A 17,005-nucleotide genomic window follows, 5' to 3' on the forward strand; every position below is an offset into this window, starting at 1 on the left:
TACTTGGAAAGTGTAACAGGTAATGTGGATTTAAAAGTTTCAGCTATTATCCGTATTCTGAGCTTAATGACGCCATTAGAGACCGATGAAACTGATGCTGCTGCTCAATGTGGATGGTTTGGATTCAAGACCACTGATTGACAGGCTGAGGATGATGATGATGATTCCTGAAATCATCCCCTCCTCCCTCCTGAAAACCATACAATTTATTTTCACATGTGTCCTAATGTCTAACAACGTCCAGGATGGACATGAGTGGAGAAAAAATATGTAATATATACCATGTAATGTAATGTAATGTAATGTAATATACCATGTAATCCTTATGTTAATTTCTTCCTGTGTTAGCTGAATATAAATGATACAATTATAAATAATATAAACACAAAAAATAAATGAATTCCTCTGTAGCCAACTTTAAGAACTTCCAACACTTTGTGAAAAAATATCTGATACCAGGGACATTAATTTGTTTGTATGAACATTTTCAGTCAGACTGAATGATGCTGATGGGTCAAAATGATATATCTAATTATATTTTATTCATAAAACCAAACAAAGAATACCAGAATAGAATGAAATTGTTAAAGAAACACACACACACACACACACACACACACACACACACACACACACACCACACACACACACTGTCTCTGTGACACTTTTGTTTGAATGTAGGACACTGAAACCAAAAGAGGATTCGTGTCAAAAATTAACAGACATTCTAAATGAAACAGTACAGTGATGGTGTGTGTGTTCGCGGACTTCTCATTAAACCTGCCAACTTTCCCTTTGAGGAGTGACTCCATCAATTACCATGACAACGGGCGGAACATCTCACATTTGCAAATAATGACATGCTGCCGTACAAAGAGCAACACGAAGGAAAAGAAAAGGGCCACATTTCAACCAGATGCACCGCAATAAATAACCCACTCCAGCCCCCCAAGAGCCCCCCAGAACTCTGCATTTACATACCGAAGTGGCCCCGCTGGGGACCCGCAGGGACCCGGAGCGTGTCCCCCTTTTGTTCCTGTGCATCTTTAGGTCCCGTGTGAGTATATAAACCCGAGAAGAGGCAGGGGACACGCACACACAGCTGACATGCAGACAGTCAAAGTTCCGCTGGTGCACAGAACCCGCGTTCTCCGTGGAGGGACATACTGGACCCGGACAAGTTCAACAGGAGACGTTCGGAGGACACAGGTGAGTCATGACAGGAACCCTCATCTGATATATGGGAAACCTTTTTAAAAGATCCTGATAAACGTCGTTTTTAACCGTTATACGTGAGATATTTGAGGAGCCGAGTGGTGTAAAAGCATCTTTCAAAATAAGAGTTTGTAATCTCAACAAATGAGGATCTGCAGTTTTCTGGGAGTCGCCTGAGGTCCAAGGTCTCTTTTAATTAAGAGAATTAAAATTGCTTAACAAAGTCAAAGCTGTACATTTCGATGGCTACTGAACATTTTGTTGCTCAGTCTTTTATTTTGAGGGACGCTTCATACAGTACGTGTACTTGTTTTTTTCCGCCTTTGTCTCGGATTTTGTGATGGGCAAAAGAGTCCTTTTAGGTACTGAATCATTCAAATCCATTCAGCAAAAAGAGTCATTCAGCAAATTGTTCAATTTGCTAAAAAATAGCGACAAAGTTGGTGAGTTGGTAGCAATGATTCAGAGTGTACTGATCAATGTGTTTCCTTTCTCCTTTCAGGAGCTTCGACAACAAGCGAAGTACCCGGAGAGGAGCGGCGTGATCTAGGACGCTCAGGGACGGAGGCTCCGTGTGAAGGCAAGCTGCAAAGGTCAAAGGGGCAACAGCCGGCGGATCCGCACGGCCTTCACATTGGAACAGCTGCGGATCCTGGAGCACAGCTTCCACCGGTGCCACTACTTGTCGGTGCTGGAGCGCCACGCCATCGCCGCCGCCCTCCGCCTCTCTGAGACGCAAGTAAAGATCTGGTTCCAGAACCGACGCACCAAGTGGAAGAAGGAGCGTCTGCAGGTGGGAAGGGAGGCCGAGGAAGAGCTGCCACTCCTCCCGCCATCCTTCTCCTCCTCTCCCGGCTGTCCTGTCGTCTCTGACCTTCAGTCCCGTGTTCTGCCAGCAGCGCATGCCACTCCGGATGTTTGCGCCGCTGCCGCAACCGCCACCGCTGCTGCCCGCTTTATCGCCATTACTATTCATGATGCTGCATTCAGGGAAGAACTGGTGATGTTCTGAACGGGGACTCAGTCAAGATGTTAAATAATTTGTCATGTAATTATTCTATAACTTATTTTCATAAAACATTTTTTATTGAAACTTGCTTCTTCGTTCGTTAACATAACATTTGTCCCAAAAGTTTTTACAGTCTGCCTCTGTCGCAAACATGTTTGTGTCATCTTGTTGAGAGACGGGCACTCGGAGAGCGACGAACTCCACCAAAGCTGATTCAAAGTCATTCAACTGATGTAACGAGTCCCCACATTATGCTTGTGATGCAATAGATTCATATTCCCGCAGTGATAGAAATATCACACACACACACACACACATCTGTGTCTAATTTAACACACTCTTATCCACTGATGTCATACGAACCTTTGTTAGGAAACAAATCAGATCCAAGAAACCTTCATTAATTCATGTAGCAGCCAATAGCTGGGTGAAAAAAAAATAATGCAGGTTAAACGTGAACATATATTGTGTATGCATGTGTGTGTGAGAGACAGAAGTTTGTATCAGGTGCTGGGATATGATCTGGTTTGGAGTCGAACTGATCAGAGGGAAGGAAATTGGAACCAGATGGAGGAGTGGAAGTGTGTGTCATCACACACTAATGTCAATGAGAATGTGCCAGAGAACAAACGACAAGTCAGTCAGTCGTGGAAAACGATTCAGTTGTTGGTTTTTAAAGATGTGAAACCATCAATGACAAACTCTCAGTCTCATCAGGTCAAAAGCTCAATGCTAACTGTTAGCATTTTAGCACAAGTAGCACTTCAGCACTTTTTACCTTCAGGTGATGTCGCGAGTACTGCGGTACGGAGAGAATTACAAGAAATACCAAGTGTAATTGTCACACATTCCGACAGAGGACGCCGTTACTGCGAACCACGATTTCCCGAGAGATCAACACAAGAACGAACACGACGGAGCCAAATCTGACCACCTCCAATGCAAGAAATACCGATAAAGTTCTGGTAACCCAATAAACCTGAGCGGGGGACTTTTATACTTAGGAGGAACCAACAACGTAGAACAATGCACTAATCAAAAGTATACAGGGATGCTGCTCATCAAATTAAACAGGAGAACCTGGGCTACAAGAATATCTAAGTCATGTTGACATGCCCCAATGTCCCACCAATTAAATGAATTATCAAATATCAAAATCCATGTGGCGACACCCAGTCAACCCACTCACTACCGCTGTGGTACTTTATGTAAAACCCACAAACAACCCCTCAAAGGAAAGCAGACAGTCCACAGAGTCCAAACATACCCACCAAAGCATCAGGCAGAAAGAACCCCAAAGAACAGCAACGACAGAAATAGCTTCATTGATGTGGAGTTGTAAAATTATTAGCTTTATTATAATTATTCAAATAGACGTAATGGTTGCAGAGGTACATTCTTGTTTATTACGGTAAGCCATTTTAGAGCAGAGGCCTGACAAATAGCTTCGGGCTCAAAAGGTCAACGGTGTTCGAAAAGCTCTTTTTCTGTTTCTCCATTTTACTTTCTTTCTTCAAGTCAGAGTGTTTTTTTTGTTTCATTTTTTTTCAGCTGCCGCCAGCCTCAAATCCTGCAGAACATCTCTGTCTTTCTCCGATTTGGTTCCTCCTGTCCTCCTCCGCTCCCTCCCTTGTAGGAATGTCTCCGGTGTCAGACGCTCCTCCCCTCCCGCTCAGAGATGGGTGAGGGGAAAAGGGGGTGAAGGGCCATGAGGGAGAGTTGACGAGGAGGGAGGAAGTATTCCTCTCTGGATCTGCCTTTCTTCTTCTCCTGTCCACCAGAGAAGAAGAAGCTTTCTACTCCTCCACGAGCTCATCCTTCTTGCTCCTTTTGTTCCTCAGAGCGAATCAGTTCATCTGCAGGTCAAATGTGGGTCAGTTGAGTGTTGTTTTCACAGCCAGCGTGAGTTCCAGGCAGCTTCTCCTGCTCCGTTTCATCGTTGCGGTGAAAAATGAGGGCTGAGGTTCTCGTCATCTGTGGGTTTGTGAGTCTGTGCTGCGTCCTGGTCTGCGCTCAGGAGGACAGGAACGAGGATGAAACAGGGCTTCAGGTGAGGGAAGCTGGAGGGCCGCTGAGGCTCAGGGGACAAGGAGACGTTCAGATGTCGGACGAGCCCACTGAGGGGGGTGGATGAGGAGAAGACCAAACCAAAGAAGAAGAAAACTCCGGAAGAAAATCGAGGCAGGTAAGAGACACCTGATACGAATAGTAGCTTCTGTCCTTTCTGACGCATACAGGAAAAGAATAACAATGGTCTCTGACATCAGATGGTTCTTCTACAGAAGACTAAAACTGACACACCACTGAACTGAAATACCACTCCAAATTAAAACAAAGGCAAACTACATCAATTTGGGTACAAAAAAACAGCGTCACTTTAATTGTGAACTTCATAAACTAGCAAAAAATAGCAACTATATATATTTAAAATCTATTAATTTCCAGTGTATTGATGCTTATTCCTATTTCTATTTCTTCTTTCTGTATTTCATTAGTCACATGTGAAAAAGATATGTATTTAATTCACAAATGTATTTATTCATTGATTATGTTGTATATATGTGTTTTGTATTGCAGTTTTAGTCTTCCTTACACCTCCAGCTTTCTTTGGTCATTTAATGTGGAAACTAAAACATGAAAGTAACACGTTGAATGCATTTATCTGATGATCTGTTTGCCTCCAGTGGTCATCTCAGACACTAATGTGTTCCTGTCGCGTATGAAAAACTACAGTGAAGCAGCTTGAGTTTTTTGTAATTATTATTTTGAGGGATGACGCTGCAGAAACTCACAGTGATTCAGTTGCCATTTTCTTTGCGGGTTTCATGGCCTGCTTTGTCTGCCAGCAGCAGATTGTGTACGCAGCGTTTTGGTAGCTCGTTTTTTAACAGTACAGTATGTTTTTTTTTTTCTTCTTTTTAACCACAAGACGCTTCGAAAACAGAAAAACTATGAGCAACAGGAGAAATATTTCCACTATGATTTTCCCGTGAGCAGACAGGATTTACGAGAGCTTCAGTTGCTGAAGTTCTTTCCGCTGCATGAGGCAAAACCACAAGAGTTTCTCATGTCGGGCTCATTTAAAGTTACATAAAAAGCTCCAAAACAACTTTCCATCCTCAGCACGGCCTCACGGAGCAGCAGCATGTTTCACTGCCTCTGCTCTGACTTTTGTTTCCTATGTTTTTTGCTGATTTCAACATGTAAACTGCAGGAGGCAAAGATGAAGGGGAGACCGGGGGACAGGTGGAACACATTCACAGCAGACTCATGACAACATGTGCTCAGTTATGTCACAGGGGGACACATGTTCTCACATGTTTGTTTCCATTTTTTCTGGGATCAAACGTCTTTACAATGCCATTTGCTGACTTGTAAGTGTCTGAAAGTCATCTTTTTCTTACGGCTGTTCCCCTTTGTGCGTGATTTTGAGTGAATGCAGTGGTAACTAGCTCAGAATTTGTGTTTGGAACATGGAATAAGTCAGGAACAAAAGGAACTTTGTCAGAAATTGCCAGTGAATTTCTCTTGGAGATGAATAAAGGATCTATCTATCTATCAATCCTTCAGGTTGTCACTGCAATGCTAGCAGTTGTAAGCAGTGTAACTTCAGATTCAGAGATTCAGAGTCAGTTGTATGGTGGTGGGTGTATTATACGTGAAGCAGATAATACATCTGCCTGGTGTTTACATCTCTGTTTACAGGGCAATACACGCAGGATGCAACCAGACCATTCATTCACACCGACCGGACTGAGAACTGACTGTCATGTCTGTCAGTTCTTTACGTAACTGCTCTCTCACTGTGGAGGACTGGCCAGCTGCTTTCCTGTTTGTCCAAAACAAACCAATGACCTGGTTCCTGCTTGTTAAGAACATGTCTGTTGGCAGGACTTGATGAAACAGTAAACAGAAAGCACGAGTTCAGACTGTAAACAGGAATACTTGGCAATAAAAGTTCATTAGCGTTTTCCGTTTCTCGCTCATACAAACGATCTGTGTCTGTTTTCCTCCATCAAACCCGTGTCTCTGAAGCCAAAGCAAAGAAAGCAGCGGAGAAGGAGGCCAAAGCAAAGAAGCAGAAAGCTCCAAAGCCGACCAAAAAGCCCAAAGTTCCAAAACCCAGCAAGAAACCCAAAACTGTAAAAACCCACCAAAAAAGCCAAAGGCACCTAAACCCACAAGGAAACCAAACATGTCGACCACCATGCAGCCAGACACTGGTCGTCCGACAACGGTCAAGAAGCTGCTGATTGACTCGGGCTCAGACACATGTACGTATGTTAACTCATGATGTTCACATCATCCTGACTTGCCTCATGAGATGACTTTGACTCTATTCATTTGACCTGTTACAGTGATTCCACGTGTGACACCGGTGGGACCTCGATGGGAAGAACCTGTGGAACCAGACCTGGGTAAGACCATTGCTGGTGTAGCTATGAATGCTAAAAGAAACATCAGTATGTGTGCAGCAACAGGAAGCGGCCATAGTTTGGTAAAGACGCTATCGGAGACCAAAATGATTTAGTGAAGAAAAATACATCAACGTACTTTTACACTTGTCATGTTTATATCTTGCTGTGCTGCCCTCATGTGGTCACAAAACAAACTACAGGTACATTTGCTTGATAGCTTAGCATACACCGTGTGTGGAATCTCTAAACTGAAATATGTTTACACAGTCAACGTCTTCAAGAAGCCGACACCTCCAACAAAGACGCTGGTTGAGCTTGACGCTGACTACTGGGATGCCAGACGTACGGTGTTATACTTTATGAGACTTTTCGGGCGCTTCCAGGAATGATGCACAAATGCAAAATACTGAGTCCTGCTCGCTTCTCGTTTCAATCCTGCAGATGCAGTTCCTGACGACAGAAAGACCACAACAACTGAGGTCATCATGTACATACCAGGTGGTTACAACACACTCAGGAAGCCTGAAAAACAACTCGCAAAGTTCAGTCCCTGACATCATGGCAGCTGACATTAAATGACGAAAGAAGCATTTGAATACAAGCAGATCCAGATTATTTTTTTTTTAACAATACAAATTCTCTCTCCACCAACAATTAGCCAGTGACCTGTAATCACAACTTGTTCCAGCAGAGATCTCTGCTGTTAATGTTGTTTTAAACTCTCTTCAGTGAGTCATAAATGCTTCTGACTTCTCTCCTTCTCTTCCAGAGGAAGCCACTACCGTCCCATATTTTGGTGCCTGGTATGAAGAGTATGATTACGCCGACTGTACGTCCAACCCACTGCTGTACCTGTCACCGCCCCAGCGGAGTGATCTTTGAGATGTGTTAAAGGATGTGACTTTCTATCCACAGTGGCTCTGAAGAAACAGGAGGAGGAGGAGGAGAGAGCGCGAAGGGAAAAGGCAGAAAAAGGTCTTTGTTTGTTTTCTTTTGCAAAACGTAGAACGATAACTTGTGGAAGTACTTTTGTTGTCACACATTGTTTCCTAATCATGAAGCTGAGCGGCTGAGGAAGACGTGGGGAGGAGGAGGAGGAAGAGGAGCGTCTGAAACAGATGGCCGTGCCTGCTGAACCAAAAAGTACCAGCCAAACGACCTCTTTCACAGCAATGGTCCCAACAGACGTGTTAGCATCGAAAACTGTTCCTGTCCTCAGAGTGTCCCCCCCTGGGTCTGGAGTCTCACCGCGTGGAGGATGACCAGCTGCTGGCATCCTCACAGTCTCACCATGGCTTCGCCGTCCAGAGGGGACGACTCAACATGCAGGTACCTCCGAGGGAATCAGGTTTCGTGCAAGTCAGACTTGACTGAAAATAAGGCTGTGGTTGTTTCCAGGGCACGGACAAGGACGACGACCTTTACGGAGGTGCATGGTGTGCAGAGCCCGAAGAGAAGACGCACTGGTTCGAGGTGGACGCCAGACGAGAGGTGGAGTTCACCGGGGTCATCACTCAGGGGAGACACGCAGAGCAACTGTGAGTGAATGCTTCCGTCGAGTCGATCGGACCAAAAACAAGGGGCAGAAAGACGCCAAAATTCCAGATTGCCATTTAAACTTCCCATAAAACCTGTTTTCTTTCCAGAGAGGATTTTGTGTCGTCCTACTTCGTGGCATTCAGTAACGACAGTCGGGGACTGGACGGTACTTCACGATGGATACGCCGAGTGGGTGAGAGGAAACTCAGACACAATGACATGGAAAAATGGAAATCTAGCGGTCTGTCCTTGACATTCTACTGAGTATCCTGTGAATATATTAATATCATTGACTATGGAATACTGGAATATCAGGGCATGCTCTGGGAATTCTAGTCTGCATCCTTGGAATACAACTGACTATCTTTGGTGACGATCCTCTGAATGAGTGGGAATAAACTGGGAATGCCATGTCAGTGATAAGGCGAATGCTGCCGACTGACCCAGAATGTTCCGTCGCCAACTCTCTGCACTAAACCTCCCCCCCTACTACACTTGATGACTCAAAACAGGTTTGTGATTGTCCATCCTTTTCTCTGTCAGTTGTTCTATGGGAATGTGGGACAGAGACACGCCAGTGATGAATCAGTTTGTGACGCCTGTGGTGGCACGATACATCCGTATCCTGCCTCAGAGTTGGAATGGCAGTTTGTGTCTCCGAGCTGAAATCCTGGCTTGTCAGCTGCCAAGTAAGCACCACACAAACATCATCACAGCAACGCTACCCGCTGCTACGACTACTGTGACTGAGATATTTGTTTGACCAATCTGGGAGTTTTAAGGTTCATGGTTGTTTATTTCCAACCGGAAATTCATCATCACTTAGTTTCAGAAGAACTTGTTTTCAGTAGATTATGAACAGCGGGATGTCAAGTCTGCTGTCATGTCGTTTCTTTCAGGCAGCTACGCAAGTGAGAACGACGTGAACCCGTCCAGACGAGCTCGACTTCCGACACCACAACTATAAGGAAATGAGACAGGTCCCGTTTGTGACCCTTTTATGTCTGACTAGCTAAAGGAGGAATCTGATGTCGGTGCTTTGACTCGTCTCCTTCAGTTGATGAAGGTCATAAATGAAGAGTGTCCCAACATCACCAGGATCTACAACATTGGAAAAAGTTCTCAGGGCCTGAAGATGTACGCCATGGAAATCTCCGACAACCCTGGGGAGCATGAGACAGGTACAGGACTCTGGACACACCCAGTCGCAATGTACATTCTTTCAAATCTGATTTGTCTGAATTGTTTCTTCTTCTGTCTGAACATCTTCAACGTTCACTTGATGTTTTTACTATGTACACGAGTGTATTTCTTTTTCCTATTTTGTTCCCAGGTGAACCGGAATTTCGCTACACAGCTGGTCTCCACGGCAATGAGGCCCTGGGCCGGGGAGCTGCTGTTGCCTGCTGATGCAGTTTCTGTGTAAGGAGTACAAAGACGACAACCCCCAGAGTGCGCCGCCTGGTGGACGGGGTGAGAATTCACCTGGTGCCGTCGCTCAATCCGGATGCCTATGAGCTGGCGTTTGAGATGGTATGGTAACGACGACAACATTGGTTTCATTTCATTCTGCACATCAGAGTACCCTCAACAGCTAATTCAGCTCCGTCACACCACTGAGTTTTCTTTTCATCCAGGGATCAGAAATGGGGGAACTGGGCTCTGGGCCACTGGACAGAGGAAGGTTACGACATCTTCGAGAACTTCCCAGACCTCAACAGCATCTTGTGGGGGGCGGAGGACCGAGGCTGGGTGCCTCGTATTGTTCCCAACCATCACATCCCACTGCCGGATAACGCCCTGAATGGTTCCGTGAGTCCATTTGCCCTCAATTCCAATGTCTCACTTATAATGTACTGGTGTTCAAAAGTGTCTCTGCCTCTTTGCTTGTTCAGCTCGCCACAGAGACCAAAGCCATCATCTCCTGGATGGAGCGAAACCCATTTGTGCTTGGAGCTAATTTGCAGGGAGGCGAAAAAACTGGTGGCCTACCCGTTTGACATGCAGCGCCCACCAATTTCTGTAAGGACGCTTTTACAGGGAGACGATGACCTGTCGACGAGCCATGAAGTAATGCTGCCCTCTTGTCCAGTTCACCGACAGCCGCCGCTGGGAGGGTGAATTCCGATATGAACGAGGAGACGTGGGCCCGGATTCAACGACAGAATGAGGGAGCCCTGAGGGAGACGCCTGATGATGCCATGTTTCGGTGGCTGGCGATGTCATACGCCCCACAGCCACCCGACCATGATGGAGACCTATCGAGGCTCCTGCCAAGGTGACGATGTCACTGGGGGGCACGGGAATCACCAACAGAGCCAACTGGAAGCCGGTGGGTGGGCAGTAAGTTCACACATAAGAGCCCCCGACCCTCAGACCAAAGATTCCAAGTGCAGCAACTTGTAACGTAACCATCGTGCAACAGTCCAGTTGCAGGCACCGAGCTGCGACCCGCTCATTGAGACCTCACGTAAACTACATTCCTTTGCAGAGTAATGGGTGCGGTGTGGCATGCCATAAAGTAGAACAGCACAACAAAGCCACCTGACAACGCAACTCTTCTTAGCGACAAACATCCGTCATACCCACTCTGGTGGTTGTCCCTGCGGTTTTAAGCTAAGCTAAACGGTTGTGACGACGCAGTTGTGCTTCAAAAGGATTTATCAGCGCATTGTCTTGTCCATCGGCCAAAAGTTACCATGTAGGTTCACAAACACGGCGGTGGGCACCTGTCCCCCAGCTCGCAGCTGATTGGTCAGAACATCAGCAACAGTCTGCAACCATTAGGGAAAATCCTCTGGAACTTCTAGCACCGACCAGCACAACGGGACTGTTCAAGCCGCTGACACTGTCTGCAACCGTTCCTTTCGGCTTCTAATTTTTGATCTGGACTGGCCTTAACGCATCATCTTGTGAAGCTGTCACGTGCTTCCTGTAGGTATGAACGACTTCAGCTACCTGCACACCAACTGCTTCGAGCTCTCCATCTTCCTGGGCTGTGACAAGTTTCCTCACGAGAGTGAACTTCCTCTGGAGTGGGAGAACAACCGCGAGGCTCTGCTGGCATTCATCGAACAAGTGCGCACAAGACACATGTATACCGACAGATAATACTACGCTCCGCCATGACACACAAAAAAAATGTTTTTTTACGCAGGTACATCGTGGGATAAAGGGCATAGTAAAAGACATGGAGGGGAATCCGCTGGCCAACGCCCACCGTCACGGTGGAGGGGATACGGCACGATGTCAAAAACCGTAGGTTTGTTATTCACGACCATTGGCCACTTCCTGGTGATAGTGTCAGCATCAAACGTAGACAATGCTAAAGAGGGATTGTCGTCACACTCATTCCAGCTGCGGGTGGTGACTACTGGCGGCTGCTGAATCCTGGCGAGTACAGGGTGACGGCCAAAGCTGACGGCTACACTCCCCAGTCCAGACTCTGCATGGTGGGTTACGACTCCGGCGCCACTTCCTGCAGCTTCACATTGGCCAAATCCAATTGGGATCGCATCAAACAAATCATGTCGCTCAATGGAAATAGACCCATACGACTTGTCACCAAAACAGCGAAAGCGGACAACACCAAGCAGTGTGGCGGGCGTCTCCACCACCAAGGCGCCCGACACACATGCCATGTCCCAGAAGGCCGAGCGACACAGACGGCTGCGGCTTCTGCGATTGCGCCGGCTGCGTCTGCAAAGGCTACGAGGCGGCCTAAGTACCACCCCGCCTACTACTACTACTACTACTACTACCACAACACCCACGACGCCGCCTAAAACAGAGAGCACCACTTCCTGGTACGACTCGTGGTTTCCTGTGGACGGCTGGTCGACCGAGAACCCGTTCGACAGCGTCATCTTCGGGTCGCTGCCCACCCAGGGATTACCCGTTTGAGTTCTCCATCGACTGATTTCTACGCTCACACTTCGATGCTACGCACAGATTTTATTAACCAACAACTCTCACCATACAGGTATTTTAGTTTTCACCTGTTTAACTCCCTGGAATAAAGAATTTTTTTTTAGTATTTGTTAACGTTGCATTTACATGGAATCTCCTGCGCAAAGACTCTCCAACCAAATTCAATCAATAAAATGTCACTGAAACAGGATCTAATAGTATTTTTCCTTAACAGATTCATACTAATACCAGTATGGAGGACCAAAAATGGCAAAAATGGAAACAATCAATTTGTCTTATATCTTGTTAGTACATTTGATCAATTTATTCCTTTTTAATTTCTATTGATTTTGGCAACGTTGGTCCTTAATGCTGCTGTTTTAAAATAACAAAAGAATATAAAATCTAAAGTCTGAGAAAATGACACTATTAGTAACATAAGGAGAATGAAACATCGTCCTCACCAACACTTCACCTTTACTCCATCAATACAAACAGGAAATGGATGCCATTTTATTTGTACAAATAGTAGAAACCAGAGCAAACATGTCAGATATGTGTTCTCCTCTCTTGAAAGTCCCACCAAGCTTCAACAGCTGCATTCGACCTGAACAGTTCACATTGGAGACTGACAGCGCCACCTAGTGCACGTCTGCAGTCAGCTCAGGCGTCCAGAGAGCTGCGGGAGCGTTAATGTCCAGTCTGCCCGTTTCTGTTTCTGCTTCGGGTGTAGCGGAAACTCTTCAGCGGGTTCTTCCCTGGGATGTTCTTCTTCTACGAGGACAAACACAGTTACTGCAGGCGTCGTCTCACGTGGAAACTTAATCAAACTTGTTTGTTTAGTGATTCCCCAACTTCTTATTCGTGCCCGTGATGAAATGAAGTCGGCGAGCAAGTAAATACTTCCTGTACGTTTTTGTATTTATGTCCTGAAAAAACCCTCTGCTTTGATTGAAGTGTGAAGTATTGGAGATTTTGATTGGTCGCTGGTGACATTTCTTCGGTCAGTTATTCCTTTGCAGCACAGAGACGCTCAGCATGTCACGCACGGTCACCGGGGGACAGGATGCTGCTCCAGTCGTACAAAGCAGCCACGGAACCAACCAGTGTTCAGCTTGTGCTGAGTCACTGTTACCTACATTCTTTCTGTGTCTTACCTTTAAAATAGCTGTGGCGACGCCCTCTGGGATTGGGGCTTCTCTCGCTTCCTCTTCCATCTTCTTGCTCAGAGGATTCACCACGCCCCGCAGCGTGTCAGGAACTGCAGGACATCAGAGCGAATATTTGATGAGGGGGGCGTCATAGAGGTGTCGGGGTGTGGTGTGTGTGTGTGTGTGTCTTACTGAGGTAATCGGGGACGTTCTTCAGGTGCGGTTTGATGACGGCGGGGTGGAGGTCTTTGTCGTGCCGGAGCAGCTGCAGATCTCGGGGGTTGTCATCGAAATAGGTCTGAGTGACAGATGAAATGGCCAATCAGACGACGCCTTTTTACAGCGGTTATGTATCCAGGCGACCCAGCGGTCACTCACCTTGAGTTTTTCGGAGTTGAGCAGCTCCTGTTTGATCTCCTTCAGTCGCGCCTCCTTCACCGCCTGCTTCGTCACTGAGCGCATGGCATCCTTGGGACGGCACACAAACAGGAAGTGAACGATAGCGCACTGCAAGAGGCCTCGTCGCAATCGTAGGAGGAGGAGACTCACCCTGCACCTGTACCTGAAGCCCTCGATCTCCTCCATCTTGAACTGGTATGGTTTCAGGGGCAGATTCCGCATTATCTACAAACAGACACAACTGTTAAGATGTGAACAGGTTCAGGACTTGTGTGTGTGTGAGGTTGCTGCCACCTCCTGTGAGTGTCCTCCTCCACTTCGGACAGCAGCTCCAGCTCGGTGTGAGCGATGAAGGACAGAGCGGTACCGGGGTTGTCGGCTCTCGCCGTCCTGCAACGACACCCAGGGTCAATGGTCTGATGCTGTCAGAGCCCCCAGAGGTCGTTTCAGCAGCACCTACCTTCCAACTCGATGAATGTACGACTCTACCGTCAATGGGAAGTCGAAGTTGATGACATTGGCGACGTTTTGGAAGTCCACACCTCTGGAGACGCCCGTACTCTTTGTCTTTGGTCCTTTACAGACACCAGGAATCAAGTCAGTGTCAGCAGAGACCGCAGTTTAACACAATGAAATCTTGGGCAAATGAAGTAAACTGACAACAAATACATTAAAATACAAATAAGTTAAATAAAATATGTAAAGCACAAGGAAAAAAAAAAAATCATGGACACACTGTCAAATTTTTAAAAAAACGAAGAAATTTTTTTCAAAGTTACAAAAATTAAAAAAGCTTATCTAACTACAAAGAAGAAATAATATTTTCAAAGAAATAAATTAACAATAATAAAAATGAATTCAGGGCCACTGTAGGTAAGTGAGGCATGAAAAAACACAGTTCAAAAAACTCCACCAGAAGTGGGTTCACACATTGACTCACGTCGTTCCTTTCTCTGCCGCCTTCTTCTTCTTCCCTTTGCTGGCGGGCTGGGATGCAGTGGCGGGGTCTGACAGGCTCTGTTCATCCGTGGCGATGATGTAGTCGTAGAAGCCCTGGTTGAACTGTGTGATGATGTGACACCTGCGGTGGAGCGGCTTTGTGAGATCAGTCATCCCAACACCATTCTGGCTCCTGTGAAGTCAGCGGCGGGTGCATTCTCACCTAGACTGGACGGGCAGCTCTGAGTTGAGCACACAGGCGGGAATGCTGAACTGTTCAGGAAGAGTTTGAGCCGGTAAACTTCTGTCCACCGTACCCACGAACACCAGCGTCTTTCCCTGAACCAGACGCAGCTTGAGCAGCGTGTAGACCAGCAGGAACTTGTCCTCCTCCTCACATTTGATGCTGTACTGCTGCAGCTGGCCACTGTCGGGCAGCTGAGACCCCTGAAGCTTCAGCGTCACCTGAGAGAACGAGGTCCAGCTGTACCAGTTAGATTGAAGCTATGAACTGGTGAAATGACATGGTATGAAATGGTGACATTTAGGCCATGTCCATACGAGACAGAAGTGGAATAGTTTTCAAAACTGTTTTCTGTTGCATGCATCCACACAAATCCAGTGAATACGCTGCAGTACGACCTCTAGGACTGTAGTTGGCACTGTAACGCTGCCACAGATATCCACCATCACAGAGAAGAAGACATGGAGCATGTGATTGGAAACAAACACAGGAAGAAGATGATGGAGGAGAATGTGAACGGGAACCAAAAGGAGACAAACAGACACATCATATTCAACATGCCGAGCTGCCATTGTTGTTAGCGAAGGAGAGGTGGAGCTCTCTCTGGGACCCGGTTTGATTGTATTCAGGCTCCAGGCCACTGGTTCACGGTGGTCTGGTCTGGTTCTGAACTCGTTTTCCGTGTGGATGTGACCTTATGTCCCTCTGAAACAATGAACTGAATCTTACAGGGTTGTGAAGCAGCAGCTCCTTTAAGGCCTGAACGTCCTCGGTGAAGGTCGCAGACATCAGAAACGACTGGTAGATTTTCGGCAAATGGCTTTTGAGAAGAGATTCGTGCGGGAAACTGATGAGTGAATTGTTCAACCCCCTGAAAAAATGGGAGAAAACCAAAAAGAGTGACATTTATTTTGTGCGTTCTCACCACAGCAGGTCTTCAGATCTGCCTCGAAGCCGAAAGAGAACAGCAGGTCGGCCTCGTCCACCACCAGCATCTCCAATGACGAATGCAGGACCAGGTTCTGGGCGGTGAGGTGGGGCCCAGCACACGGGACGGCGTCCCCCACGACTACGTCGGGCTTCTCCATCAAGATGGTCTGTGCAGGCCAAACACAAACGTGATAACACAATGTATATCACGTCCACATGGCGTCGACTTCCTCATTCAGTCTCTGAGCAGTGGGACTGACCTCTGTGCCGACAGGTCGGCTTTGGCTGAGATGTCTGCGACCCGCACGTCCCTGGAGCAGTAGGCGGTCAGCTGCCTCATCATGGTCTGGACCTGCTGGCCCAGCTCCTTGGTGGGAACCAGGACCAGAGCTCGGACATCCTGCTCACCAACAGTCTGCAGACACAGACACACACGCAGCACAGAGAACACTGGAGTGAGTCATATACACTGTCATATGCACTACATGCTGGGGGGAACTACTAATACTGCTATAAGAATGATTGCAGATATCAATTGAATTAACCCACAAGTTGTTTTCTTCTAGACCTGTTGGCGCACACTTAGGTGTTGTGGTTCTTGTCGTTTCTGTGTGTAGATGAATCTTTGTCGATCCAGTCTCGAACCAATCTTTGTCGATTGGTTACAGCAGTAGCAAAGACAACAACAGTAAAAAAAACAACAAAAAAACACTACAGTATCCCGTTGCGAAACAGAAAAACAGTCCTTGCAAGCTGAGAAGTGTCACTGTTCCCCTACCAGGTGTGAGGAAGGAGTTTTGTAAAGTTGACAACAGCCTTATGCATTTGCTCTGTTACTGGAAGCCCGTGAATCAATACCGTAATGACAGACACCTGGCTGTGAAGTGCTTCTTCTTACGTTATCTGACATCGTAAATGGTCGAGTAATTACGGTACTCAAAGTATGCAAGCGTGAATGTATCGGCCTGCAATACCACGGAGCACAGTGACAGAGGACGCTGCTTGTTCCTCAAAATGTATAGATATATACAGTGAAGCACAGAACCCAAATCCCCCCACCGGCCTCCGTGTCTCACCTGTTTGCGGTCCAGGATCCGCTGGATCACGGAACCGCGTAAGCAGCAGTTTTCCCGGACCCGGTTCGGGCTCGAGCCAGCAGTCTTTCCCCTCCAGCGCCAGAGGAACGGCCCTTCTCCTGGATCAGGGTCGGCTGGGACCAGCCCTGGTCCGCCACCGCCTGGGAAGCAGGTCA

General features: G+C 46.9%; 2 protein-coding genes across 2 annotated transcripts; one reads left to right on the forward strand and one right to left on the reverse strand.

Annotated features, from left to right (window-relative positions):
• Positions 1 to 1,107: 1,107 nt before the first annotated feature.
• Positions 1,108 to 12,084, forward strand: LOC144738663 (inactive carboxypeptidase-like protein X2). The gene is given in 34 exon segments (XM_078621655.1): positions 1,108 to 1,209; positions 1,796 to 2,072; positions 4,307 to 4,399; positions 6,251 to 6,375; positions 6,378 to 6,498; positions 6,910 to 6,984; positions 7,376 to 7,471; positions 7,558 to 7,617; positions 7,704 to 7,726; positions 7,728 to 7,785; positions 7,862 to 7,971; positions 8,041 to 8,180; positions 8,289 to 8,337; positions 8,339 to 8,374; positions 8,725 to 8,742; positions 8,744 to 8,870; positions 9,081 to 9,115; positions 9,117 to 9,161; positions 9,239 to 9,362; positions 9,515 to 9,570; positions 9,573 to 9,626; positions 9,628 to 9,714; positions 9,819 to 9,830; positions 9,832 to 9,993; positions 10,077 to 10,157; positions 10,159 to 10,196; positions 10,274 to 10,412; positions 10,414 to 10,482; positions 10,484 to 10,517; positions 11,120 to 11,259; positions 11,339 to 11,398; positions 11,400 to 11,439; positions 11,539 to 11,804; positions 11,806 to 12,084. Coding segments are annotated over 34 exon segments (3,231 nt in total).
• A 696-nt stretch (positions 12,085 to 12,780) lies between these two features.
• LOC144738664 (putative ATP-dependent RNA helicase DDX56) lies at positions 12,781 to 16,999 on the reverse strand (the record flags this gene model as incomplete). The annotated part of the gene is given in 15 exon segments (XM_078621656.1): positions 12,781 to 12,864; positions 13,248 to 13,351; positions 13,434 to 13,539; positions 13,620 to 13,709; positions 13,791 to 13,881; positions 13,935 to 14,030; positions 14,101 to 14,195; positions 14,197 to 14,215; positions 14,581 to 14,721; positions 14,803 to 15,044; positions 15,553 to 15,644; positions 15,749 to 15,920; positions 16,010 to 16,168; positions 16,830 to 16,858; positions 16,861 to 16,999. Coding segments are annotated over 15 exon segments (1,659 nt in total), but the record flags the coding sequence as incomplete, so codon positions are not given.
• Positions 17,000 to 17,005: the final 6 nt, after the last annotated feature.

This window comes from Lampetra planeri, unplaced genomic scaffold, assembly GCF_965212315.1.
Source record: "Lampetra planeri unplaced genomic scaffold, kcLamPlan1.2.h2 scaffold_1116, whole genome shotgun sequence".
Classification (NCBI taxonomy): domain Eukaryota; kingdom Metazoa; phylum Chordata; class Hyperoartia; order Petromyzontiformes; family Petromyzontidae; genus Lampetra; species Lampetra planeri.